Source organism: Muscardinus avellanarius, assembly GCF_963383645.1.
Source record: "Muscardinus avellanarius genome assembly, chromosome: 14".
Lineage (NCBI taxonomy): Eukaryota > Metazoa > Chordata > Mammalia > Rodentia > Gliridae > Muscardinus > Muscardinus avellanarius.
In genome coordinates, this window is record NC_137800.1 from 88,770,949 (window position 1) to 88,797,050 (window position 26,102).

Consider the following 26,102-nt stretch of genomic DNA (forward strand, 5'->3'; position numbering starts at 1 on the left):
TTTTAATTCTTTATTTAGAAACAGGGTCTCACTATGTTGCAGAGGGCCTCACTAAGTAGCTGTGGATGGACACAAACCTATGATCCTCCCAAGTGCGGGGATTACAAACCTGAGCCACCACGCCCAGTGAACCAAGGGGTAGTCTACCTCCGAGCTACACTCCCAACCCTATTTTTTATTCTTTATTCTTTTTTTTTTTTTTTTTTTTTGCGGGTCTGGGGATGGAACCCAGGTGCATTAGACCTCCGAGCTACAGCCCCTGCCCTACTTTTTTATTCTTTATTTTGAAACAGGGTCTCACTGAGTTGCAAAGGGCCTCACTAAGTAGCTCAGCCTCCCAAGTACCAGAATTACAAGCGTGTACCACCATGCCCAGCTCCATCTCCTTTTTTTTGAAGGGGGAGAGAATAAATTGGGCCACAGGTGGTGGCCCATACCTGTAATCCCAGCATTTGGGAGCCTGAGACAGGAGGATTGTGTTCGCAGACAGCTTCAGCTACTTAGGCCCTCTGCAACTCAGCGAGACCCTGTTTCAAAATAAAGAATAAAAAAAAGTGCTGGGAGTGTAGCTCGGGAGGTAGAATGCCCCTGGGTTCCACCCCCAGTACCAAAAAAAGTCAGCTTCAGCAATTTAATGAGACCGTTTAAAAATAAAAATAAAAAGGACTGGGGACATAGTAGCTCAGAGGCATAATGCTCCCCAGTACTAAAATAAATCCCCAGTACTAAAATAAATAAATAAACACGTTGGGCTCCGCAGTACCCTTTGGAGGTGGTTATATACCTTGCACCCAGGAAACAGCAAAGTGGGGCTGAGAGTCCCATTCTTATTCCCACTTAATTTTAAATTTTACTTAAAACACTCGTGTAGCTCTTACTTTGTTTGCCAGGCACTGTTCTAAATTCTTTATAAATATTAACTCAGAGAGTATAAATATTAACTTAGAGTTGTTGTTGGCAAAGGTTGAATTAATGTTGCTTCTTGCCACTCTTCAGGGGAAAAGAATGCCTCTGGCCCTTTAAGGTCCGCCCTTTCCCCAAACCCCTCCCAGCGCCCCCAGACCCCTTCCCGGCGCTGAGACTCCAGCTCCTCTTGGGACCTTCCTGAGGGCTCCACCCCGCGTCAATCAAAACCTACTTACTAAGGGGGCCGGAGACCCGTTGCTAAGCAACGACGGAGGGCGGGAAGTTTGAACGTCCTAGCACCGCCCCAAATGCGAATAGACCAATCAGAACACAGGCTTTTCTGCGATTGCAGTTCGCTCCTCCTTCCCCCCCCCGGTCGGAGCTCGGGGCCGCATCCGGGTCCCTCCGACCCAATAGCCGCTAAGGGGGAGGGGATGGAGCGTGTGTGCGCGCGCATCCAGTTCACGCGCCGGCGCGCCTCGCCCCCAGGCTCGCGGCGGTTGGTCAGTCAGGCGTCGCTCTCGCGCGGGAAGGTCCCGGGTGACTGAAAAGGCGGGAAAGCGCCTCGAGTTGGCGTCCGTGCGGCCTGGGTGTAGCTGGCAGGAGCAGGGCGGCTTCGGCGCGTGCCGCTCGCCCCACGGGGCCCTCGCACGCCCTCCTGCCAAAGGGCAACCTCCGTGCGCCGAAATCGAGGGCGGGCGGCGGGCTGCCAGCCCCTCGCAGAGGGCCCGCGGGCCAGCGCGGGGAAGGTCGCCCCCGAGCCCCCTTCCCTCCCGCCCGCCAGGCCCAGCCATGGCCGCCTTCAGAGCCAGCCCAGGCCGGACGCCGCAGGGCCCGACCCCCGCCAGCCTCCCCAGCCTGGACCGCCTGCCGGGCCCCGGGGAGGACGACGACGAAGAGGAGCCCGCCGAGGTCGCCGCAGGGGACGGGGAGGACCGGCTGTTAGGACCAGACGGGGCCCGACCCTGAGGGTCTGGTTCGCCCCAAATGGGCTGCCAGTGCCTATTTCAGTATTTGACAAAATGGGTGACAGAAAAAAAAAAAAAAAAAAAGGCATGACAGGCCAGGCATGGTGGCACACGCCTGTAATGCCAGGACTTGTGAGGCTGAGACAGGAGGATTGCAGATTGAGGACAGCCTCCACAAGAAGTGGGACTCTCAGCAATCTAGCAGATACTGTCTCAAATTAGAAACAAAATAGTGCTAGGGGGTGTAGCTCAGGTAGAATGCCCCTGGGCTTAATCCCCAGTACTACAGATTAATTCATGAGTAAATTAATAAAAAGGGCTGGGGCTGTAGTTCTAAGGTAGAATGCCCCTGGGTCAATCCCCAGTTCCATAAAAAGTAAATAATAAGATAGAGCCAAGCTGGGCTTGGTGGTGCACACTTGTAATCCCAGCGTTTGAGAGGCTGAGGCAGGAGGATCCCAGTTCTCGGTGTTCTCAGACAGCCTTGGCTACATAGAGAGGCTTCTGCAACTTAGACCCTGTTTCAAAATAAAGAATAAAAAATAGGGCAGAGGGTGCAGCTCAGAGGTCGAATGCCCCTGGGTTCCATCCCCAGACCTGCAAAAAAAAAAGATAGAGCCAGGCGTGGTGATGCACTCTTGTAATCCCAGTATTTAGGAGACAGAGACAGGAGGCTCCCAGGTTCATGACCAGCTTCAGTAATTTAGGACCTCTGCAGCTTAGTGAGACCCTGTTTCAAACGAAAAGATCAAATAGGAGCCAGAGCCAGGCATGGTGGCACATGCTTGTAATCCTAGTATTTGGGAGACTGAGACAGGAGGATCACGGTTTGCAGACAGCCTCAGCTACTTAGGTACATTGCAACTCAGTGAGCCCCTGTATCAAAATAAAGAATAAAAATAATAGGGCTGGGGGTGTAGCTTGGAGGTAGAATGCCTCTGGGTTCCATCCCCACTACTGCAATAAATAAGTAAATAATATAGGGCTGGAGGTGTAACTTAGAGGTAAACGTCTCTGTGTTCAATCTCTAGTACCAAAAAGATAAAATGGTGGGTGAGGTGTCCAATCTTGGTTTCCTTTCTTCCTCCTGGGACAGATCCATCTGTGTGTGCTGTGGAATTCAGGACACCTGGGCATGGCCTATTATGACACTAGTGACTCCACTGTCCACTTCATGCCCGATGCTCCAGACCATGAGAGCCTCAAGCTCCTCCAGAGAGGTTCGTGCACAACTCTAGTGTGATGCCTCTTCCTTCTAAAATGGGACATTTCACACCTATGTTCTCACCTGGCTTAATCTCTTGTATAGTTGGCTACCAGAGACTCTTCTTGGTTTTAGAAATTAATCTCAGCCAGGTGTAGTGGTGCACGCTTGTAATCCCAGCATTTGGGAGGCTGAGATAAAGGGATGGCGGTTCACAGCAGCCTGGGCTGCTACCTAGTGAGGCCCTTTGCAACTCAGTGAGAACCTGTTTCAAAATAAAGAATAAAAAATAGGGCTGGGGGTGTAGCTCGGAGGTAGAATGTCCCTGGGTTCCGTCCCCAGTACCACAAAAAAAGAAATTAATTTTATTATTCAACAAATATTTGTTAGGTGTTAAGATGCATTCGATGTTGCAGAACTGTCCTGGGCAAATCAGTCATGTCTGTCCTCCTGGGGTTTAGAGGGTATTGACAGCCTCCAGGACACCCCTCTTCCACCACCCTCACAGTTTTACTATTCTGAATCTCATTTCTCTTTTTCCAGGCTACACCTGCAGCCCTACTTTTTATTCTTTATTTTGAAACAGTGTCTCACTAAGTTGCAGAGGGCTGTAATAAGCTGCTGGGGCTGGCCACAAATCTGCAAACCTCCTGTCTCAGCCTCTCCTGTACTGGATTACAAGTGTGTGCCACCACGCCAGACCAGTTCTGAATCTCATTTCTGACTTTTCCTTATGTGCCCAATTTGCAGGTCATTCTCTACTTCTTCTTCCTTTTTTTTTTTTTTTTTTTTTTTTTTTTTGGTGGTACTGGGGTTCCTGGAAACCCTTCTACCTCTGGGCTACACTCCCAGACACCTATTTTTTAATATATTTTTTTAAATTTGGAAACAGGGTCTCTTTTTTTAAAATTATTTTTGGTGGCACTGGGGTTCCTGGAAGCCCTTCTACCTCCGGGCTACACTCCCAGACCTATTTTTTACATTTTTATTTGGAAACAGGATATCCTAAGCCAGCGCGCGTGGCTGGCTTTGAACCTGTGTGATCCTCCTGTCTCTGCCTCCCAAGCGCGGGGATTACAAGCGTGCGCCACCACGCCCGGCTGAAACAGGGTCTCTTAAGCCAGTGAGGCTGGCTTTGAACCTGCCTGATCCTCCTGTATTCGCCTCCCAAGCACGGGGATTACAAGTGTACGCCACCATGCCTGACTTTTTTTTTTTTTTTTGTGGTACTGGAGATTGAATCCAGGGGCATTTTACCTCTGAGCTACACCTACACCTCCAGGCTTTTTTATTCTTTCTTTCTTTCCTAGTTATTTATTTTGCGGAACTGGGGATGGCACTTGGGGCCATTCTACCTCCGAGCTACAACCCCAGCCCAATTTTTTATTTTCTATTTTGAAACAGGGTCTCGCTAAGTTGCAAAGGGCCTGTTCACAAACCATTACCCTCCTGTTTCAGCCTCCCAAATGCTGGGATTACAGGTGTGCGCCACCACAGCTGGCTCTTTTATTCTTTATTTTGAAACAGGATTTCACTGAGTTGCAGAGGGTCTCACTAAGTAACTGAGGCTGGCTGCAAACCAAGTAGCTGAGGCTGGCTGTGAACTGCCATCCTCCTGTCTCAGCCTCCCAAATGCTGTGATTGCAAACATATGCCACCATACCCGGCTCACTCCCTAATTTTAGGGGGAGTAAATAAATTCTTGAGAGGGGGAGAGGATCGCAATGAGAAGGCTGTGGGTTCCCTCTAAGTCAAAAGAATAAAGATCCTTTACTTTAGTCGGGTGTATATGCCTGTCATCCCAGTACTTTACTTGGGAGGCTGAAACAGGAGGATCACAGGTTCAAGGGCTATAGGTATAGCTCAGAGGTAGAATGCCCTGTGTTCAATCCATAGGCTCTCCCGCACACACCTCTTTACCTCAGTTGGTCTCTTCTCTTTCCAAGTTGTGGATGAACTCAACCCCCGGTCTGTTGTTACCAGTGCCAAACAGGATGAGAATATGGCTCAGTTCCTAGGGAAGCTTGGTAAGGACTGGGTCAGGGAGGGAGAAGATGGGAAAGGACTGAGATATGTAATTTTCCAGGAGGCCAGAACTGGGTGAGAGGGAGTGTGGGACAGAAGCAGGACTGAGCTGTACAGAATGATGATTCTTTTCTTTGCCTCTTCCACAGCCTCCCAGGAGCACAGAGAGCCAAAGAGACCTGAAGTTATATATTTGCCAAGTGTGGATTTTGGTATTCTCTCTCCCTCTCCCTCTCCCTCTCCCTCTCCCTCTCCCTCTCCCTCTCCCTCTCCCTCTCCCTCTCCCTCTCCCTCTCCCTCTCCCTCTCTCTCTCTCTCTCTCTCTCTCTGCCATCCCCATCCCAGTGTCCTCATTGTTTCTTCTAACCCCCTCCCATCATCAGAGACCTTCCCTCAACCTTATCCTAAACGTCACGCTTTCTGTGCCCCATGACCCGTCTCCCCAAGATCTGTCCTGCCACCTACCCTGTAACAATCTGCAATCAGTTGTGAAGCCTTCAGTGGCCATGTCTAGGCATGAGGGTCCCCTAAGAGGAGAGAGTGAGGATGATGCTTGTTGAACAGTTTTGATTGTCAGAATTTTCTTCTTTAAGCCAGTCATTTGTCACTTAAAAAAAAAGGCATTGCCTCAGTGACCCTGGTGATCCATAAGACACTTCTGTAACCTCCCAGTTTTGCAAACAGGGAATGTTTTAATTAGATATTAGGCATTAGTGTTATTAGTTTCTCTATTGATACAATCTTTTAGACCAAAAATCCCCGATTCCAGACAGATAGCTTTCTCTCCTGAGTCATTTCTCTTTCTCAGGTTGTGTTCTCAATCCTGGAATTACTAAATAATGAATAAAAGGAGCATTGGACTAAGAATCGGAGATGTTGGTTCTTGCTTTAGCTTTCCATTAACTGCTGTCTTGCTTCTATTGTCTTATCTTAAAGTGGAGTGAAAAGATTGGCTAAAAGAACCCCCCCCCCCATAGGTCTGGAGATAAGCAAACAACGCCTTCTTTCTGGAAACTACTCCTTCATCCCAGAGTCCATGACTGCCACCGAGAGGATCCTCTTCCTCTCCTCCATTATCCCTTTTGACTGCCTCCTCACGGTGAGTGGGGCCGGGCCGGCAGTAGGGCTGGGGTGGAGCAACTGAGAAGGCACCCGCACCCCAGGCCTGGGGTGGAGCTCTGCAAGGTGCTGGCCCTGCCTGGAAAATAATGCTTTTCTCTAGCATTGGCCAGCCTCCATGACATGAGAACTTATATCAGCTACACTGCTGACACCTTCCCAGGTCCGGGCTCTTGGAGGACTGCTTAAGTTCCTGGGTCGAAGAAGAATTGGAGTTGAACTGGAAGACTGTAGTGTCAGCATCCCCATCCTGGGCTTTAAGAAATTTGTCTTGTAGGTGGTTCACTCTAACCTCAACCAAAGGAGAGTGGGATTGGGAGGTCTAAAAAGCAAGGCGGGGTGGGGGACAGGAGGAGCCAGGGACGCACAGGAGAACCTGAGGGCTCAGGAACTCTGGGGAGCAGATTGGGGCAGTATTCAGGGAGGGGAGCCAGGTCGTGAGCTTGGGAATGAAGTCAGGTCTTCCACACTGCAGCAGTCTTCCTCCTGCTTTCTATCCCCAGGACCCATCTGGTGAGCATAGATCAAGACACTTACAGGTGAGGAGGTGGAGGCAGGCTGCCGTCTGGGGAGAGGAGGATTAAGTTTAATGCTCTCATAATCCTAATGAGGCTCCAGTTTCCTTAATCCTGGGGCTATTGAGATCTCTCCCTGAAGGAAAGGAAAGGGCGGGGGCTAGGGGAAGTTAGAGGAAGAAAGGAGAAAAGTACAAAGGTATCACCCTCCTTTTCCTTCCTTCTCCCCCATCCCTGCCCCGTGCCAGGCATTGAATTCCGGGCCTGGCACATGCTCCAATTTCTCTGCCACTGAGCTATACCCCTGCCGATCACTGTCCCTTTTCTAAAGAGAAACTGGAGCACAGAAAAGGGAGGGATAAATCTTATACCAAGGCTTGCTCTCAGGAGGATGTCCCCAATCCCCATTCTATTTTTTTCTGTCCTCAATTCCCATTCCCTTCAAAAGTCCCACCTAAGCCAGGTGTGGTGGTACATGCCTGTAATCCCAGTACTTGGGAGGCTGAGACAGGAGGCTCACAGGTCGAGGCCAGCCTCAGCAAGGAGTTAGACTCTCATCAACCTGGGGGAACCTATTTCAAAATAAAAATAAAATAGGGCTGAGGAAGAAAGAATGTTCCTGGTTTCAATCCCCAGCGCACACACATAACAAAAAAAAAACAAAAAAAAACAAAAAAAAAACAGCTACCACATAATCCTCCATTTCTCTCTGACAGCGTTCTACAGATTTTTAAGAGTGAGTCTCACCCCTCAGTGTACAAAGTAGCCAGTGGACTGAAGGAGGGACTCAGCCTCTTTGGTAGGTGTGCCCCATCCTTACCCCACACTATAAAAACCTGCCAGAAAAAATGCTCACTCCAAGGCGTAGCCCGGCCCTCTGGTCCCATCACCCCTGCCAGCTGTCCCTCCCAGACCAGTCCATCCTTCTTACTGCCTGTGCGGCTCCGTGGACTGGAGCGTCTGCCTGCACTCCGTGGTTCTACAGTGTCTGTGTGTCTGCTGTGACTTTACCAATTCTGTGTTCATTCCCTGGGCCTGTGTGAGTGTTTTGACTAGTTTGGCACCTGTTAGGGATTTGGGGGGGCCCTGGGTAGAGAGGAGAGCTGAGAATCACACAATTGTGGGTTCATACAATGCCTTTCCCAGATATGTTTGACAGGCACATGGCCCCAGCTATCTCAGCAGGTTGCGTCTAATTTTCATGTGTCTGGGGCTCTGTGTGTATTGGTGATGCCTGCTTTGTGTTTTCCTAGCCGAGCCTTCCTGTGAGTGTGTCTTTTTCCCATCTCCATGTAATCCTGGCTGCCTGCGTGTCTGGTGTCTGGGCCTTCAGGCCAGCCTGCCTGTAACAAGCTCATTCCTTGCCCAACCCCCACAGGAATCCTCAACAGATGCCGCTGTAAGTGGGGAGAGAAACTACTCAGGTGAGCGAATCTCAGACCCATGCTCTACACTAACACTACGTCCTGATGCCTACTAAAGCAGTCTGCAGACTCACAATACCCCATCTGGTAGTAGTGGCAGTGCTAGTGCTAGTGAAACAGCTGTGGTGGTGGTTGTTTTGTGGTACTAGGGATGGAACCCAGATCACTCTACCTCCAAGCTACACCCCAGCCCTATTTTTTAGTCTTTATTTTGAAACAGGGTCTCACTGAGTTGCAAAGGGCCTCACTAAGTTGCTGAGGCTGTCTGCAAACAGTGATCCTCCTGTCTCAGCCTCCCAAATGCTGGGATTACAAGTGTGTGTTACCACACCCAGCTGAAGCAACAGTCTTTTACTGAGCACTGGCTAAATGTATGTAATACTTTCAATAAGCCCGTGTAGTAGCTGGTCTTATACTCATTTTATATTGTTAGCACAGATATATCCATTTCTGATACACAGACTTGCACATATACAAGCAGTAGAAACACCACCACAAAACAATAGTGTAGCCCTGCATGGTGGCACATGTCTGTATTCCCAGTACTTGGGAGGCTGAGACAAGAGGATGGCAGGCTTGAGGCCAGACTCCAAGTTAGCAAGACCCCCAGAAACTTAGTGAGACCCTGTTTCAAAATAAAAAAGATGTTAAGCTGGGTGTGGAGCGCACGCTTGTAATCCCTGCGCTTGGGAGGCTGAGACAGGAGGATCGCGCAGGTTCGAAGCCAGCTTCAGCTACTAAGTGAGGCTCTGAGCAACTTAGTGAGACCCTGTTTCCAAATAAAACATAAAATAGGTCTGGGAGTGTAGCCCAGAGGTAGAAAGCCTCTGGGTTCCACCCCCAGTACCACCAAAAATAAAAATAAAAATAAAAAAGATGTTGGGGTTGTAGCTTGGAGGTAGAAAGTTTTGAGTTCAATCCCAAGTACCAAAGTAATAATGAAGCATAGAGTAATATGTTTTTTTAACTGGCGATTGAACCCAACAGCATTCTATCTCTGAGATACAACCCTTGTCCTTTAAATTTCCTAATTTTTATTTTATAACAGGGTATGTTTAAGTTGTTGAGGATCTTGTTAAATCACTGAGGCTGGCCTCATCTGCTATCCTGCTGTCTCAGCCTCCCAAGTACTAGAATTACATATGTGTGCCAATGGACCCAGCCAAAGTAGTATCTTTAATTTTAAAAACACTTAGAGCTAGGGATGAAGCTTAGTGGTAGAGAGCTGGCCTGGCCTGCGTGTGGCCCGAGGTTCTATCCCCAGCACAAAACACAACTCACATTTGAGTTATTCTCTGATGACTCAAGTTCCTGTCTCTAGTTCGTGTGTGTGTGTGTGTGTGTGTGTGTGTGTTACTGGGGATTGAACACCAACATGGTCTACATCTGAGCTACAACCCCAGTCCTATTTTATTTTTTATTTTTTGCAGTACTAGGGATTGAACCCAGGGACATTCTACCTCTGAGCTACACTCCCAGCCCTATTTTATTATTTATTTTGAAACAGGGTCTCACTGAATTGCACAGACCTCACAAATTGCAAAGGCTGGCCACAAACCTGCGATCCTCCTGTCTCAGCCTCCCAAGCACTGGGATTACAAGTGTGCGCTACCACGCCCAGCTCTCTTTCGTTTTTTATTTTTGAAACAAGGTCTCACTGAGTTGTGGAGGTCCTCACTAAGTAGCTGAGGCTGTCCGGGAACCTGCGATCCTCCTGTCACAAGTGTGCACCACCACACTGGCTACCCCCAGACCTTTTTATATTGGTTTATCTGTGGTGCTGGGGATGAAACCAGAGGCATCCCTGAGCTGCACCCCCAGCCCTATTTTATTTTTGTAGTACTGGGGATGGAACCCAGGGGCCTTCTACCTCTGGGCTATACCCCTAGATGTTTTATTTATTTATTTATTTATTTATTTATTTATTTATTTATTTATTTTGCAGTACTGGGGATGGAACCTAGGGGCATTCTATCTCCACGCTATAGCCCCAGCCCTATTTTTTATTTTGAAACAGGGTCTCACTAAGTTGTATAGAGCCTCACTAAGTAGTTGAGGCTGTTCATGAACCTGCAATCCTCCTGTCTCAGCCTTCCAAATACTGGGATCACAAATATGTGTCACCACACCTGGCTCCTTAATTAATTAATTTGTTTTGCCGTACTGGGGATGGAACTCAGGGGCATTCTACTTCTAAACTACACTCCCAACCCTATTTTATTTTTTCTTAGTTTGAAACAGAGTCTCTCCAAGTGGCGGAGGGCCTTGTTAAGTTGCTGAGGCTGGCTGCAAACCTACAATCCTCCTCTCTCAGCCTCCCTTACACTGGGATTACAAGTGTGCACCACCATACCCAGCTCCTATTTTATTATTTATTTGGAAACAGGGTCTCACTAAGTTGCTGAGAGCCTCACTAAATTGTTGAGGCTGGCTTCAAACTTGCAATCCTTCTCTTTCAGCCTCACAGCACTGGGATCACAGACATGCACCACCATGCCTGGTTCATACTTGATGTAGAAACAGGGTCTCACTAAGTTGGTAAGGGCCCCCTAAATTAAGGCAGATCTTGAACCTTCGCTTCTTCTGTCTCAGCCTCCTAAGTACTGGGATTACAGGTGTATGTTTCCCACACCGGGCTTGTTCATATGAGTGTGGCTTTTTTTTTTTTTTTTTTTTTTGGTGGTGGCGGGGAAGTACTGGGATTGAACCCAGGGACATTTTACCTCTAAACTACACCCCTAGTCTTATTTTTTGTTTGTTTATGGTACTGAGCTATACCCCCAGCCTGATTCTATTTTTTATTTTGAAACACAGTCTCCCTAAGTTGCAAAGGGCCTCACTATAAATTGTCGAGGCTCGCCTTGAACCTGCAATCCTCCTTTCTCAGTCTTCCAAGTACTGGGATTATAGGTATGTGCCACCATGCCCAGCTCCTATTTTTTTATTTTGAAAAAGAGTCTAAGTTGCGGTTCCTGTTAAATTGCTGAGGCTGGCCTCAAACCTGCAATCCTTCTGTCTCTGAATATTCATGTTGTTTTTGTTTTTGTTACTAGAAATGGAACCCAAGGGCCTTCTACCTTCTGGCTATATCCCCAGACCTATTTTTTTATTTGAAAATAGGGTCTCACTAAGTTGCTGACTCACTGAGTTGCTGAAGCTGGCTTTGAACCTGTGATTCCTCCTGTCTCAGTCTCTTCCTCTCTCAGAACCGGGATTCCAAGCAAGCGCCACCAGGTCTGGATAATATTCATGTATTTTTGAGACAGAGTCTTGCTAAATTGCCTTGTTGGCCTGGAATTGGCATTCCTCCTGATTTAGCCTCCCAAGTCTCTGGGATTACAGGCACACACCACTGGGCCTGTCTTCTAATCTATCTTTCATTCTAAAATACCTGTCATCCCAATACAGAGGTCTGAACACATCATTCTATTCTTTTTAACCTGAAGTAGAAACAAAATAAGAGGCAGCTTCTAAAGAAAATTAGTAAAACTAAAGAAAATTAGTACCTTTAGCTGTATGATACTGCGGTATAATGTTCAAATTTCCTCCCATTCACCCCAATTTTAATCTGTAGACTGGTCTTCCCAAACTAAATCCTTTACCACTGGGCCAGTCATTTTAGGCCACCTGCCGTTATGGAAGCACACTGGGCTGTGTTTATGCTCTTCTCTCTGCACGGTCTCTCACCTGTTCTCCCCTTAGTGTCCTCTTCAAGGTGGGAACCTTTGCGGGGAAGCGTTCCCAGGCCCCTGGAAGGAGATCAGCATGTACCTCCTTGTGCTCACATCGTGCTCATTATACTGTTCATTTGTACTGTCACATCAGGCTGGAATGAGCAGTCCAGGAGCATGCTGGCTCCTTAGCCGCAGGCCCGGCCAGTGCCCACTCCTGTTCTCTCAGTGCCTGCCACGTGGCCTCGGAGGCGGCAGCGCTCAGTGAGTAAGCGTGACCCGCAAAGGAAGTATACTCGTCATCCCATTCTAAAAACTCAGAATGGAAGTCTTTGCTAGCCTACAGGTGCACAATCCTTTCCCCTACGACTCCCTCAGTGTATGATTTAGGATAATCTTTGAGGTCATCTCGGGGTAATTGGTGGAGTAATTTAATTACCCACACATTCTCCAGTGCTGCTTCAAGTATAGATCTCTAATCTCAGCCAGGGATGGGAGGGAAGGGATTCTCAGTGGAGATGAGAACTGGGGTAAAGATGGGGGAGGAAGCCAGACATTGACACACACCTGTAATCCCAGTACTTAAGAGGCTGAGGCAGGAGTATCGCAGGTTCAAGGCCAGCCTCAGCAACTCAGCAATGCTGTCTCTAATTAAAAAGGGGGGAAGGGAGGACTGAGGGTGTAGCGCAGAGGTAAAACACTCCTGGGTCTGATCCCCAGTTTTCTTTAAAAAAAGATGGGGTCAGCTAACATCGGAGCCTGCTGTGAGGAAGGCCGGAGCTGGCGCCTCTGAGGCCGGGATCGGAGCCAGCCGAGGGGTTAGGCCGGTGTTGGGGCCAGTGAGGCCAGAACCGGGGCCTCCCATGAGGCAAGGCCGCTGCTTGAGCCAGTGAGGTCTGATAAGTCCACCGGGTAGCCAGGCCACAACTGGGGCCGTCAAGAGTGGGATCAGTATTTGCAACGCGGCATGCACAGAGAAATGTCGCAGAAAATTAAAATCAGATGCTTCCCCTAATCAGCAATAACTAGGAGGAAACGGGCAACAGGAAGTGGTCGAGCTATAGAGAGGGCCCTATAGTGAAGCAATTAAGGTGACCAACCAGAGGGTATGGAATAGGGGAGGATGGAGCCTCTTTAAAAGCAGGAGGTACATAAACATATGTATCAAAGTTAATCACCAAACAAGCATGGGATCGAGGGAGGGGGAGGGAATGGGTGGGGGATGGATGAGGGCTAATTGGATGATGTGTGCTTGTGTATCCTCTCAAGTCTTGTATTCCAATGTGATGTATGATTACAAGGCACCAATAAAAAAAAAAAAAAAAGATGGGGTAAGAAAGCTGGACATGGTGGCACATGCCTGTATCCCACTACTCTACTGGGGAGGTTTGAGACAGGAGGATCACAGGTTTAAGACCAGCCTCAGCAACTTAGCAAGACTCTCAGCAGTCTAGTGAGATCCTTTTTCAAAATAAAAACTGAGGCCGGGCGTGGTGGGCACGCTTGTCATCCCCGCGCTTGGGAGGCGGAGACAGGAGGATGGCGCAGGTTCGAAGCCAGCCGCGCGCGCTGGCTTAGGAGACCCTGTTTCCAAATTTAAAAAAATGTAAAAATAGGTCTGGGAGTGTAGCCCGGAGGTAGAAGGGCTTCCAGGAACCCCAGTACCACCAAAAAAAATGAGGACCCCAAATATAGCTCAGAGGTAGAATGCCACTAGATAGGATGCGCCCAGGATTCCTCCCTCCCAAAAAAGATGAGAGAGGAGATGTGGGTGTGGTGGCACATGCCCATGATGATCTTGGCTATATGGGAGGCTGAGGCAGGAGGATTGTAAGTTTGAGGCCAGCCTAGGCAATTTGGTGTGACCCTGTCTCAAACAAAAGGAGGGGAGGAGCTGAGGATGTAGCTCAGTGGTAAAGCACTTGCCTAGCATGTGCTAGACCCTGGATTTAATCTCCAGTACTGTAGAAACAAAGGGAGGAGTGCAGGTGTCCCCGATGGGATACACAGGGAATGGGGTCACATGCCTGGCTTACATGTTGGCATTTAAATAAAATGCATAGTGGGTTAATGTACCAGAAAACCCATGGGGCCGGGCGTGGTGGCGCACGCTTGTAATCCCAGCATTTGGGAGGCTGAGCCAGGAGGATCACAGAGGATGGCTTCAACTACTTAGTGAGGCCCTTTGCAAGTCAGTGAGACCCTGTTTCAAAATAAAGCAGGAAAAATAGGGCTGGGGGTATAGCTCAGAGGTAGAATGCCCCTGGGCTCCATCTCCAGTACCGCAAAAAAAAAAAAAAAAGGCACAAGTTCTTAAAGATCTCACAGTCTAGCCGGGCATGGTGGCGCACGCTTGTAATCCCCGCGCTTGGGAGGCTGAGACAGGAGGCTCGCACAGGTTCGAAGCCAGACTCAGCTACTTAGTGAGGCTCTCAGCAACTTAGTGAGACCCTGTTTCCAAATAAAATATAAAATAGGGCTGGGAGTATAGCTCGGAGGTAGGAAGCCTCTGGGTTCCACCCCCAGTACCACCAAAAAAAAAAGATCTCACAGTCTTAGCCATAGATAGATGGAGATACCCAGAATTAGATGTCGATGAAACATTTCTGGTTTTTTTTTCCTCTTTTTAAACTTTTTTTTGGGGTGTGTGTGTGTGTGTGTGTGTGTGTGTGTGTGTGTGTTATTGAGGGCACCCAGGGGCTTTTTCTACCTCCAGGCTACACTTCCAGACCGATTTTTATACTTTATTTGGATAGAGTCTCACTCAGTTGCTGAGAGCCTCACTAAGCACCTGAGGCTGCTTTTGAACCTGCGCGATCCTCCTGTCCCAGCCTCCCAAGCACTGGGATTACAAGCGTGCACCACCATGCCCGGCGAGACATTTCTTTCTATATACTAATTTTTGTAATTGATTAGGAAATAACTGAGCGAGGACTTCCCCAACTTAGTGATACCCTGTTTCAAAATAAAATTAAAAAGCTAGGGGTGAGCCGGGCATGGTGGCACACGCTTGTAATCCCAGCACTTGGGAGGCTGAGGCAGGAGGATTGCATAGATTCAAAGCCAGCCTCAGCTACTTAGTGAAGCTCTCAGAAACTTAGTGAGACCCTGTTTCCAAATAAAGTATAAAAATAGGTCTGGGAGTATAGCCCAGAGGTAGAAAAGCCTCTGGGTTCTACCCTCAGTAACACACACACACACACACACACACACACACACACAAGCTAGGTGTGGTGGCACACTCTTGTAATTCCACTACTTGGGAGAATGAGATAGGAGGATCTCAGGTTTGCAGCCAGCCTCAGCTACTTAGGGAGGCCCTCTGTAACTTAGTGAGACCATGTTTCAAAATAAATAATAAAAAATAGGGGCCAGGCGTGGTGGTGAGCACTTGTAATCCCAGCATTAGGGAGATGGAGACTGAAGGATTGCAATTTGCGGACAGCCTCAGCTATTTAGCAAGATCCTTTGCAACTTAGCGAGACCCTGTTTCAAAAAAAAAAAGACTAAAAAATAGGACCCGGGGTGTAGTTCAGAGGTAGAATTGCTCTGAGTTCCATCCCCAGTACTGCAAAAATAAAATAAAATATAGTGTTGGGGGTGTAGCTTGGAGGAAGAATGCCCCTGGATTCTACCCCCAGTACCACAAAAATAAAGAAATAGCGAGCTGTGTGTGGTGACATACACTTGTAATCCCAGCTTTTGGGAGTCTGACACAGGAGGATTACAGGTTTGTGGACAGCCTCAGCTACTTCTTGAGGTCCTTTGCAACTCAGTGAGACCCTGTTTCAAAACAAAGAATAAAGCCAGGCATGGTGGTGCACGCTGTAATCCTAGCATTGGGGAGGCTGAGACCTGAAGATCGCGGTTCGAGGACAGCCTCAGCTATTTAGTGAGGCCCTTCACAACTCAGTGAGACCCTGTTTCAAAATAAAGAATAAAAAATTGGGCAGGGGGTATAGCTTAGAGGTCAAATGTCTCTGGGTTCCATCCCTAGACCTGCAAAACAAAACAACCCCCCCCCAAAAAAAAAAACAAGAATAAAAATATAAGAGCCAGGCGTGGTGGCACACACTTGTAATCCCAATATTAATCCCAATATTTGGGAGACTAAGACAGGAGGATTGCAGTTTGAGGACAGCCTCAGCCTCTTAGTGAGGCCCTTTGCAACTCAGTGAGATCCTGTTCCAAAATAAAGAAAAAAGTCGGGCATGTTAGTGTACGCTTGTCATCCCAGCATTCAGGAGGCTGAGATTGGAGGATCGCGGTTCACGGACAGCCTCAGCTACTTAGTGAGGCCCTTTGCAACTAGTGAGACCCGGTTTCAAAATAAAGAATAAAAAATAGTGCAGGGTCTGTAGCTCGGAGGTCGAATGTCCCTGGGTTCCATTCCCAGACCTGCAATATAAATAAGTAAATAAAGAGGGAAAGAAAGAAAGAAAAATAAAAAATAGGGCTGGAGGTGCTGGGAGTGGTGGCACATGTTTGTAATCCCAGCATTTGGGAGGCTGAGACTGGAGGATCGCGGTTCGCCGACAGCCTCAGCTACTTAGTGAGGCCCTCTGCAACTCAGTGAGACTCTGTCTCAAAATAAAAAATAGGGCAGGGGGTGTAGCTCGGAGGTTGAATGCCCCTAAGTCCCACAAAAAAAAATTAAAAAATAAGGCTGGAGGTGTACCTCAGAGGTAGAATACCCCTGGGTTCCATCCCCAGTACAGCAAAAAATAAATAAAATAAAATAGGGCTGGGGGTATAACTTGGAGGTAGAATGCCCTTGGGTTCCATCCCTAGTGCCACCCCCAGCACACGTGCACGCGCATACACACACACACACACACACACACGAGTAAGATAACACTTGTTGAAGTGTCCCTCCAGTCTGTTCTTTGCAGAGATGAGCATTCCTATGAATCACAGGCTTATTTTTCATGGGACACTTACATACATTAACAGGGAGAACATGATGAAAAGACGAATGCCTGTGCTATTGCCCAGATACACTCTCATAGCTAAAAAGAGAAATGCAAACTCACACTGACTCACCCTCTCCTACCCAGCCACTGAGAGAGCTGCAGTGTTGGCACACAAATACCTCAACACACTGCTCTCCCTCTCAAATATTGACAAGCTCAATCACGTATCCACATGGAATGACACATGGTCTCATCCATCAAAACTATGGTCGACAAACACAGTCGCACTCACATGCAGCAGTGTCAGTAGACACATGAACACACCCGCAGACGGGTCGGTGGCTGCCAGGACCTTCCTATAGCATGTTACGGGCATGTACGGCACAGGTCCCAGGGTTTCCAAATAGATGTTTGGAAAGCTGCAGTCCAGACAATAAGGCTGGGTGTGGTGATGCAAACAGGCTGAGGCAGGAGAACTGTAAGTTCAAGGGCAGCCCTGGAGTTAGCAGTATAATGAAAAAAGGGCAGGGCACAGTGACACATTCCTATAATCCCATATAGGAATATAATTGGAAGACTTAGGAGGATCAGGTTCAAGGCCAGTAGGCAATAACTTAGGGAGACCCTGATTCAAAATAAAAAAGTAAAAGCCAGGCGTGGTGGCACACGCGTTAGTACCAGTAGTTGGGAGGCTGAGACAGGAGAATCACAGGCTTACAGCCAGCCTCAGCAACTTTGTGAGGCCCTCCACAACTTAGACCCTGTTTCAAAATAAAAAATAAAATGGGGATCCAGGCGTGGTGGCGCACGCTTGTAATCCCAGCATTCGGGAGGCTGAGATAGGAGGATCGTGGTTCGAGGACAGCCTCAGCTACTTAGTGAGGCCCTTTGCAACTCAGTGAGACCCTGTTTCAAAATAAAGAATAAAAAAATAGGGCTCGGGGTGTAACTCGGAGGTAGAATGCCTCTGAATTTTATCCCCAGTACCACACAAAAAATTTAAAAAATAAAATAAAAGGGGGCTGGGCCCAGAGGTAGTGTGTGCCTGGGTTTGATTCCTAGTATTGTGTGTGCACACAAAGACAGTAATGAGAACAGACATAATTTCTCGCCCCCCCCACCCCTCATCTCTAGGCTATGGTTCACACGCCCAACTCAGGACCTGGGGGAACTCAAGTCCCGGCTGGATGTCATTCAGTTTTTTCTGCTGCCCCAGAATCTGGACATGGCTCAGATGCTGCATCGGCTCATAAGCCACATCAAGAACGTACCTGTGAGCCAGGGTGCAGGGCTGGGAGGTGGGAGGAGCGTGAAGGCCAGTACTGGAGGTTTAGTTCAGGTGAGAGGGAAACAGTGCTTGTCCCCTTGTCTAACTGTAGCTGATTCTGAAACGCATGAAGTTGTCCCACACCAAGGTCACCGATTGGCACGTTCTCTACAAGGTAAGGCCCCTGAAGTCCAAGTTAAGCCCCTTCGCCTGTGTTACTCTGGAAAGTTAGTTTACCATGTCAACTTTATCTTACCACCTTTTTTTAAAAAATAAAAATCTCGGCCGGGCGTGGTGGCGCACGCTTGTAATCCCTGCGCTCGGGAGGCTGAGGCAGGAGGATCGCACGGGCTCAAAGCCAGCCTCAGCTACTCGGTGAGGCTTCCAGCAACTTAGTGAGACCCTGTTTCCAAATAAAATATAAAAAAGGTCTGGAAGTATAGCCCGGAGGTAGAAAGCTTCTGGGTTCCACCCCCAGGACCACCAAAAAAAAAAATAAATAATAATAAATAAATAAATAAATAAATATCTCTGTATTGGGGAAAATGTAAAAAATATTTAGAGGGCCAGGCGTGGTAGTGCACATTTGTAATCCCAGTACTTGGGAGGCTGAGACAGGAGGATCACAGGTTCACAGCTAGGCTCAGCTACTTAGTGAGGCCCTCTGCAACTTTGTGAGACCCTGTTTTATTTTATTTTATTTTATTTTATTTTATTTTATTTTATTTTATTTTTGGTGGTACTGGGGGGTGGAACCCAGAGGCTTTCTACTTCCGGGCTATACTCCCAGACCCATTTTATATTTTATTTGGAAACAAGGTCTCACTAAGTTGCTGAGAGCCTCACTAAGTAGCTGAGGCTGGCTTTAAACCTGTGCAATCCTCCTGTCTCAACCTCCCAAGCGTGGGGATTACAAGCGTGCACCACCCCACCTGGCTGTGAGACCCTGTTTTAACATAAAGAGTTAAAAATCGGGCTGGGAAGCTGGGCATATCCCTGGTACTGAAGACTTTTTTTTTTTTTTTTTTTTTTGGGCGGTACTGGGGATGGAACCCAGGGGCATTCTACCTCTGAGCTACGCCCCCAGCCCTATTTTTTAGTCTTTTTATTTTTTTAAAAAGGGTCTCACTGAGTTGCGAAGGGCCTTGCTAACTAAGTAGCTGAGGCTGTCCAGGAACTGCAATCCTCCAGTCTCTGTCTCCTAAATGCTGGGATTACAAGTATGTGCCACCATGCCTGGCTTTGAAAAAAAAATTTAGAATAATATTAACCCCTTGTACTCATCACATGAAGCTTTAAGAGTCATGCTATTTTTTTATTTTTTTATTTTTGGTACCAGGGGTTGAACCCATGGGCATTCTACCTCAGACTTATATCTCTAGCTGTGTGTGTGTGTGTGTGTGTGTGTGTGTGTGTGTGTGTGTGTTACTGGGATGGAATCCAGAGGCATTCTACCTCCGAGCTACACCCCCAGCCTTATTTTGTACTCTTTATTTTTAAACAGAGTCTAAGTAGCTGAGGCTGGCCACAAACTGCGATCCTCCTGTCTCAGCCTCCCAAATGCTGAGATTACAAGTTTGTGCTACCACGCCCGGCTTATTCTTTTTGTTTGAAATAGGGTCTCACTAAATTGCAGAGGACCTCACTAAGTAGCTGAGGCTGGCAGTGAGACTTTGATCCTCCGGTCTCAGCCTCCCAAGAACTGGGATGACAAGCGTGCGCCACCACGCGGGTTTACCACCTTCTTTTAAATATTCTGCGTGTGCTTCTGCCCTTAGTAGGCTACGAGCTCATCTGGGAGAGAGAATATGTATCTTCCTTGTCTCCGTAGTCTCTGTTTAGTTCAGTGCATGGCATCATTCACAGATACCATTTTCTCTGTGTTTCTTTTTGTCTTAGAGATCTCTGTTTCTGTGTTTTTCCCTGTTGGTTTCCGTTCTCTGTCTCTGTCCCCTCTGAGCTCAGCATTGGGGGGGTCACCTTCCTTGGTTCATTTTTCCTGCAGACTGCATACAGTGCCCTGGGCCTCAGGGACGCCTGCCGCTCCCTGCCTCAGTCCATCCAGCTCTTTCGAGACATTGCGCAGGAGTTCACCGATGACCTGCACCACATCGCCAGCCTCATTGGGAAAGTGGTGAGTGGAAGGAAAGCGGGCACCCATGCAGAGGGGCCTGGGAATGTGGTGTGGAAGATGGGCAACGATGGGAGATCTTGAGGTTGGTTGGGTGTCTTAAGAATTGCTTGCAGCCGGGCGTGGTGGCGCACGCTTGTCATCCCAGCATTTGGGAGGCTGAGACCGGAGGATCAAAGTCTCACTGCCAGCCTCAGCTACTTAGTGAGGTCCTCTGCAATTTAGTGAGACCCTATTTCAAACAAAAAGAATAAGCCGGGCGTGGTGGCACAAACTTGTAATCTCAGCATTTGGGAGGCTGACAGGAGGATCGCGGTTCGCGGACAGCCTCGGCTACTTAGTGAGGCCTTTTGCAATTCAGTGAGACCCGGTTTCAAACTAAAGAATATAAAATAGGGCAGGGGCTGTAGCTCGGAGGTCGAATGCCCCTGGGTTCCATCCCCAGACCCACAAAAAAAAAAAAAAGAATTGCTTGGTAAGCGGGGTGTGGTGGTATCCTTGTAATCCTAGCTACTTGGGAGGCTGATGCAAGAAGATCACAAATTCAGCACGATCCCGGGAAGAACAAGACCCTATCCCACAAGGCGAGGGATGGTGAGGATGTAGCTCAGTGTACCAAGCCCTGGGTTCAATCCCCAGGACTGTCAAAAAAATAATTAAAGTAGGACTACAGGAGTTACCAGGGCCCTTGGAAAACTGAGGAAGAGCACAGCTAGGTATGATACTGGACTTCTCATTTGTCTCCTCAGGTGGACTTTGAGGGCAGTCTTGCTGAAAATCGCTTCACAGTCCTTCCCAACATAGATCCTGAAATTGATGAGAGTGAGTGCTGGGAGTGAGGATGGCCTGTAATCCCCAAACACAAACCTGCAAGGCAGCGGGGTACCGTTCTCAGCGGGGAGCAGAACAGCAACCAGAGCAGGGGCCTTCCTTTTGATATCCATGTGCCTCCCCTCCTAGAAAAGCGAAGGCTGATGGGTCTTCCCAGCTTCCTCACTGAAATCGCTCGGAAGGAGCTAGAGAATCTGGACCCGCGGATTCCATCATGCAGTGTCATCTACATTCCTCTGGTGAGGGCAAGAGGGGACGGAGCTTCCAGGGGTCTTTTAGAGGAAGTATTAGGCTTATGAAAGACATATTGGCAGATAAGAAAATTGCCAGGGAGTCTGAAGAACGTGAACAGCTTTTAGTGACTGTAGCCCCTTGAGGGAGGCGTGGGGGGGGCAGATGCAGGGGCTCTGGGTTTCCTCTAAGCAAAGAAGGTCACTTCCTGCTCTGTCGCCTTTTTTTGTGTGTGTGGGTCTGGGGATGGAATCCAGGGGCATTTGACCTCCAAGCTATACCCATGCCTTATTTTTTATTCTTTATTTTGGAACAGGGTCTCACTAAGTTGTGGAGGGCCTCACTAAGTAGCTGAGGCTGTCTGCGAACTGTGATCCTCCAGGCTCAGCCTCCCGAATGCTGGGATTACAAGTGTGCGCCATCTTGCCCGGCTCTGTCTCCCCTTTACTCTCCCCAGATTGGCTTCCTTCTTTCTATTCCCCGCCTGCCTTCTATGGTGGAGGCCACTGACTTTGAAATTGAGGGACTGGACTTCATGGTAAGACCCTCTACCTCTGTAGACGTGATGAGAAAAACGAGGTGCAGTGAGGGAGGGCCGCACTTCAGCAGCATGGACTCTGGGGTCTCTCCTCTGCAGTTTCACTTTGAGCTTTACCAGCTCTGAGACAAAGGAGAGAAGAGTGGGGTGGGCTATGGAGGTGGGGTTGGAAGGATGGGAGCGGAGAGGACCAAGCGGTGCAGAGCCCACAGCTCCGAATGGCTGTCCAGTTCCTTTCAGAGGAGAAGCTGCACTACCGGAGCACTCGAACCAAGGAGCTGGATGGCTTGCTGGGGGACCTGCACTGTGAGATCCGGGGTGAGGAGCCAGGGCCGGAGGGGAGCAGGAGGCTGGGTGACCTTCCCCAGGCTCCTCCTCTTCCTGCCATCCCCACACCTTCCCTCTGCGTGCCTCAGCAGTGCAGCATGCTTCCAGGTCTCTCCTGGTCTCTGTCGCTCTCCTGTTGCCCTGGAGCTGGCTCCCAGCTCCCTCCCTCCCTCCCCCCAGACCAGGAGACGCTGCTCATGTACCAGCTGCAGTGCCAGGTGCTGGTGCGGGCGGCTGTCTTGACCCGAGTGTTGGACCTCGCCTCCCGTCTGGACGTGCTGCTGGCTCTGGCCAGTGCTGCCCGGGACTACGGCTATTCAAGACCACGTTACTCCCCCAGACTCCACGGAGTCCGAATCCAGAACGGCAGGTGAGAGCAGAGCAGGGCAGGGCAGACACAGGGTCAGAGGCCGTACGCAGGGCCTTCGTCCATCTGCATCCACGGGCCACGCAAGGCGTCTCTCCACCACTGCAGACATCCTCTGATGGAACTGTGTGCCCGGACCTTTGTGCCCAACTCTGCGGAATGCGGCGGGGACAAAGGGAGAGTCAAAGTTATCACCGGACCCAACTCCTCAGGGAAGAGCATATACCTCAAACAGGTGAGGCCGCTTCTTCAGTCTCCACCGGCCTGCCAGCCCGCCCGGCCGGCCCTCTGCCTCCCTCACATCCCCTAGCGAGGTGCAGCCCAAGTTCCCTTCACGCACCTCCCAGCAGGCACCTGGGCACATGTCCTACCTGCACTGGTTGGCTTGGGGGCGTGTTCCACCTGCCTCTGTTTCGCTGTGTCCAGCTCCCTTTGACTGCCGTTGCGCCCTCAGTTGAGCCTCACCCTTACCTCAGCCCGGTCCTGCTTCTCTCCAGGTAGGCTTGATCACGTTCATGGCCCTGGTGGGCAGCTTCGTGCCAGCAGAGGAGGCCGAAATCGGGGCAATCGATGCCATCTTCACCCGAATCCATAGCTGTGAATCTGTCTCCCTCGGCCTCTCCACCTTCATGATCGACCTCAACCAGGTCAAAGGGAACACGGGGATGGGGTGGGGAAGAATGTGAGCCCCAAAAGTGCTCAGGACTGGAGCTCAGAGACCAGAAGAATGAACACTGGGCATGTCTTGAGCTTTCGCTTTGTGCCAGCACTGTCGGCAACGAGGGGCTGACCACAACATGCGCCTCGCCTTTAAAGAGCTTGCAATGCAGTAGGGTGGACCAGGAACAGCCTCATTCACAATGGCACTCTCCCCTGTCCCCTTTGTGTCCAGCAGGTGGCGAAAGCAGTGAATAACGCCACTGAGCGGTCTCTGGTCCTCGTTGATGAGTTTGGAAAGGGGACCAACACGGTGAGGGGCACTGCTGAGGAACGGGGGCTGGGGGAAGGCAGGGCGGTGCAGAGGGCCTGGGGCGCGTGGCCCGCGCCTCACCCTCCTCTGTGCAGGTGGACGGGCTCGCACTCCTGGCTGCCGTGCTCCGACACTGGCTGGCGCTTGGGCCCAAGTGCCCTCACATCTTTGTGGCCACCAACTTCCTGAGCCTTGTCCAGCTACCGCTACTGCCGCAAGGGCCTCTGGTACAGTATTTGGTGAGGAAACCAACATAGCCCCCAGGCATCCCTAGGCTGAGCCTTCCCCAGAGGTGGGGACTAGCTCTCCGTCAGAGCAGGGCTCCCTTCTCAGTCCCTACAGGGATTTGATGGCTTCAGGGCAGGGAGCAGGGGGACTGGAGACATGTTGCCCCTTCTGTTCTCTTTTAAGAAGATGGAGACCTGTGAGGATGGGAACGACCTTGTCTTCTTCTACCAGGTTTGCGAAGGCGTGGCCAGTGCCAGCCACGCCGCCCACACCGCCGCCCAGGCTGGGCTTCCAGACACACTCCTGGCTCGCGGCAAAGAGGTGATGAGATCCACCACCTCAGGCCTCCCGTTCATTGTCCCTACTCCTCTCGGAGACCTGGGTTTCTGGAGCCATAGCACTTCTGGCCCCGATTTCCCCAGCTCCCCTCCTCTTGTGCCTCCTCTTCTTGTTCCTAGGTCTTGGATTTGATCCACAGTGGAAAACCTATCAAGCCTGTCCAAGAGTTGCTAAAGGAGAACCAAATGAAAAAGTGAGCTGTGGCTGGGTGTCTTCAGTCCCTCTGGCTTCTTCTCCTGCAGCTCTCCCCCCTTGCAGAGCCTCGGCTGCCTTCCTCCAGCAGCACCCTGCCCTTCAAAGACCTGCCACTCTAGGCCGGGCGTGGTGGCACACACTTGTAACCCCAGCATTGGCAGGCTGAGACAGGAGGATCGTGGTTCGCGGCCAGCCTCAGCTCCTAGTGCGGCCCTCTGCAACTCAGTGAGACTCTGTTTCAAAATAAAGAATAAAAAATAGGGCTCGGGTGTAGCTCGGAGGTAGAATGCCCCTGGGTTCAATCCCCAGTACAACAACAACAAAAACCTGCCACAGCCGGGCATGGTGGTGCACGCTTATAATCCCCGCGCTTGGGAGGCAGATCGCGCAGGTTCAAAGCCAGTCTTGCTGGCTTAAGAGACCCTGTATTCAAAATTAAAAAAAAAATAAAAATAGGTCTGGGAGTGTAGCCCAGAGGTAAAGGCTTCCATCCCCAGTACCACCCAACAAACAAACAAACAAAAAAAACCCAGGAGCATTCTTCCTCTGAGCTATACCCCAGCCCTATTTTCTTTTACTTTTTCTTTTTCTTTTATTTATTTTGGTACTGGGGATGGAACCCAGGGGCTTTTCTACCTCCAGGCTATATTCCCAGACCTATTTTATACTTTATCTGGAAACAGGGTCTCAGTTGCTGAGAGCCTCACTAAGTAGCTGAGGCTGGCTTCAAACCTGTGTGATCCTCCTGTCTCAGCCGCCCAAGCGCTGGGATTACAAGTGTGCACCACCACGCCCGGCCTTTCTTCATTTTTAAATAGGGTCTCACTAAGTTACTGAGGCTGGCCGTGAACCTGCGATCCTCCTGTCTCAGCCTCGCAAGTACTGGGATTACAGGCGTGTGCAACCATGCCCAGCTTTGTCACTTCTCTCTGAAATCCCTATATCTTTTTTTTTGGGGGGGGGGTCTTGGGATGGAACCAAGGGGCATTCGACCTCCAAGCTACACCCCCTGCCCTATTTTCTTTCTTTAAATCTTTATTTTGAAACCGGGTCTCACTGAGTTGCAAAAGGCCTCACTAAGTAGCTGAGGTTGTCCGCGAACCGTGATCCTACAGTCTCAGCCTCCCAGATGCTGGGATGACAGCGTGCCCGCCACGCCCGGCTGAAATCCCTAAATCTTCAGGGCCATGGGTTTCCTGTGCCAGGGCCCTGCCCTCCACTCAGGGACTCAGTCATCTCTTCTCCCATAAGTTTCACCATCCTCTCCTCTTCAGTTGCCAGACATTAGTGGATAAGTTCCTAAAACTGGATTTGGAAGACCCCAGCCTGGACTTGGACACCTTTATGAGCCAGGAAGTGCTGCCGGCTGCCACCACCATCCTCTGAGAGCACTTCTGCCCCGCCCAGGGCTGCCAGGCCTCGGCTCCTTACTCCTGCTGACCGAGTTCTCAGCTCTCTAGGAATGCTCTGTATTAGGAATAAAGTTGATGTTGAAGAAACTTGGTTCCTTAGCCCATGCAAAACAGAACAAGAGAATAGGAAGGAACTAACACACCAAGTAGAAGTTCACAGAGAGCGGGCGTGGCAGGCAGGCATTCGGGAGGCTGAGACAGCAGGATCGCAGTTTGCGGCCAGCTTCAGCTACTTAGTGAGGCCCTTCCAGCTCACTGAGACCCTGCTTCAAAATAAAGACTAAAGCCAGGCATGGTGGTGCATGCCTGTAATCCCAGCATCTGGGAGGCTAAGACAGGAGGATCGCAGTTTGCGGCCAGCTTCAGCTACTTAGGCCTTTTGTAACTCAGTGGCTGGTGGCATAGCTCAGAGGTAGAATGCCCCTGGGTTCATTCCCCAGCACTGAAAAAAAAAAAGTTCACAGAGGAATATACTTTAGCCTCTTAAAAATAAAGTAACAGAGGCCAGGCATGATGGCACC

At 49.6% G+C, this 26,102-nt stretch overlaps 1 protein-coding gene across 1 annotated transcript; it reads left to right on the forward strand.

The window, feature by feature from the left end:
• Positions 1–1,340: 1,340 nt before the first annotated feature.
• On the forward strand, positions 1,341–25,555 carry MSH5 (mutS homolog 5; the record flags this gene model as incomplete). The annotated part of the gene is made up of 25 exons (XM_080710378.1): positions 1,341–1,446; positions 1,691–1,818; positions 2,971–3,094; positions 5,025–5,105; positions 5,253–5,315; positions 6,081–6,202; positions 6,386–6,495; positions 6,726–6,761; positions 7,454–7,536; positions 8,116–8,161; positions 17,880–18,018; positions 18,125–18,187; positions 20,018–20,146; positions 20,893–20,965; positions 21,104–21,213; positions 21,663–21,743; positions 21,974–22,061; positions 22,251–22,440; positions 22,546–22,672; positions 22,935–23,084; positions 23,330–23,407; positions 23,503–23,646; positions 23,819–23,956; positions 24,094–24,167; positions 25,444–25,555. 25 exons carry the CDS (start codon positions 1,341–1,343, stop codon positions 25,553–25,555), a joined length of 2,595 nt encoding a protein of 864 aa, XP_080566504.1.
• Positions 25,556–26,102: the final 547 nt, after the last annotated feature.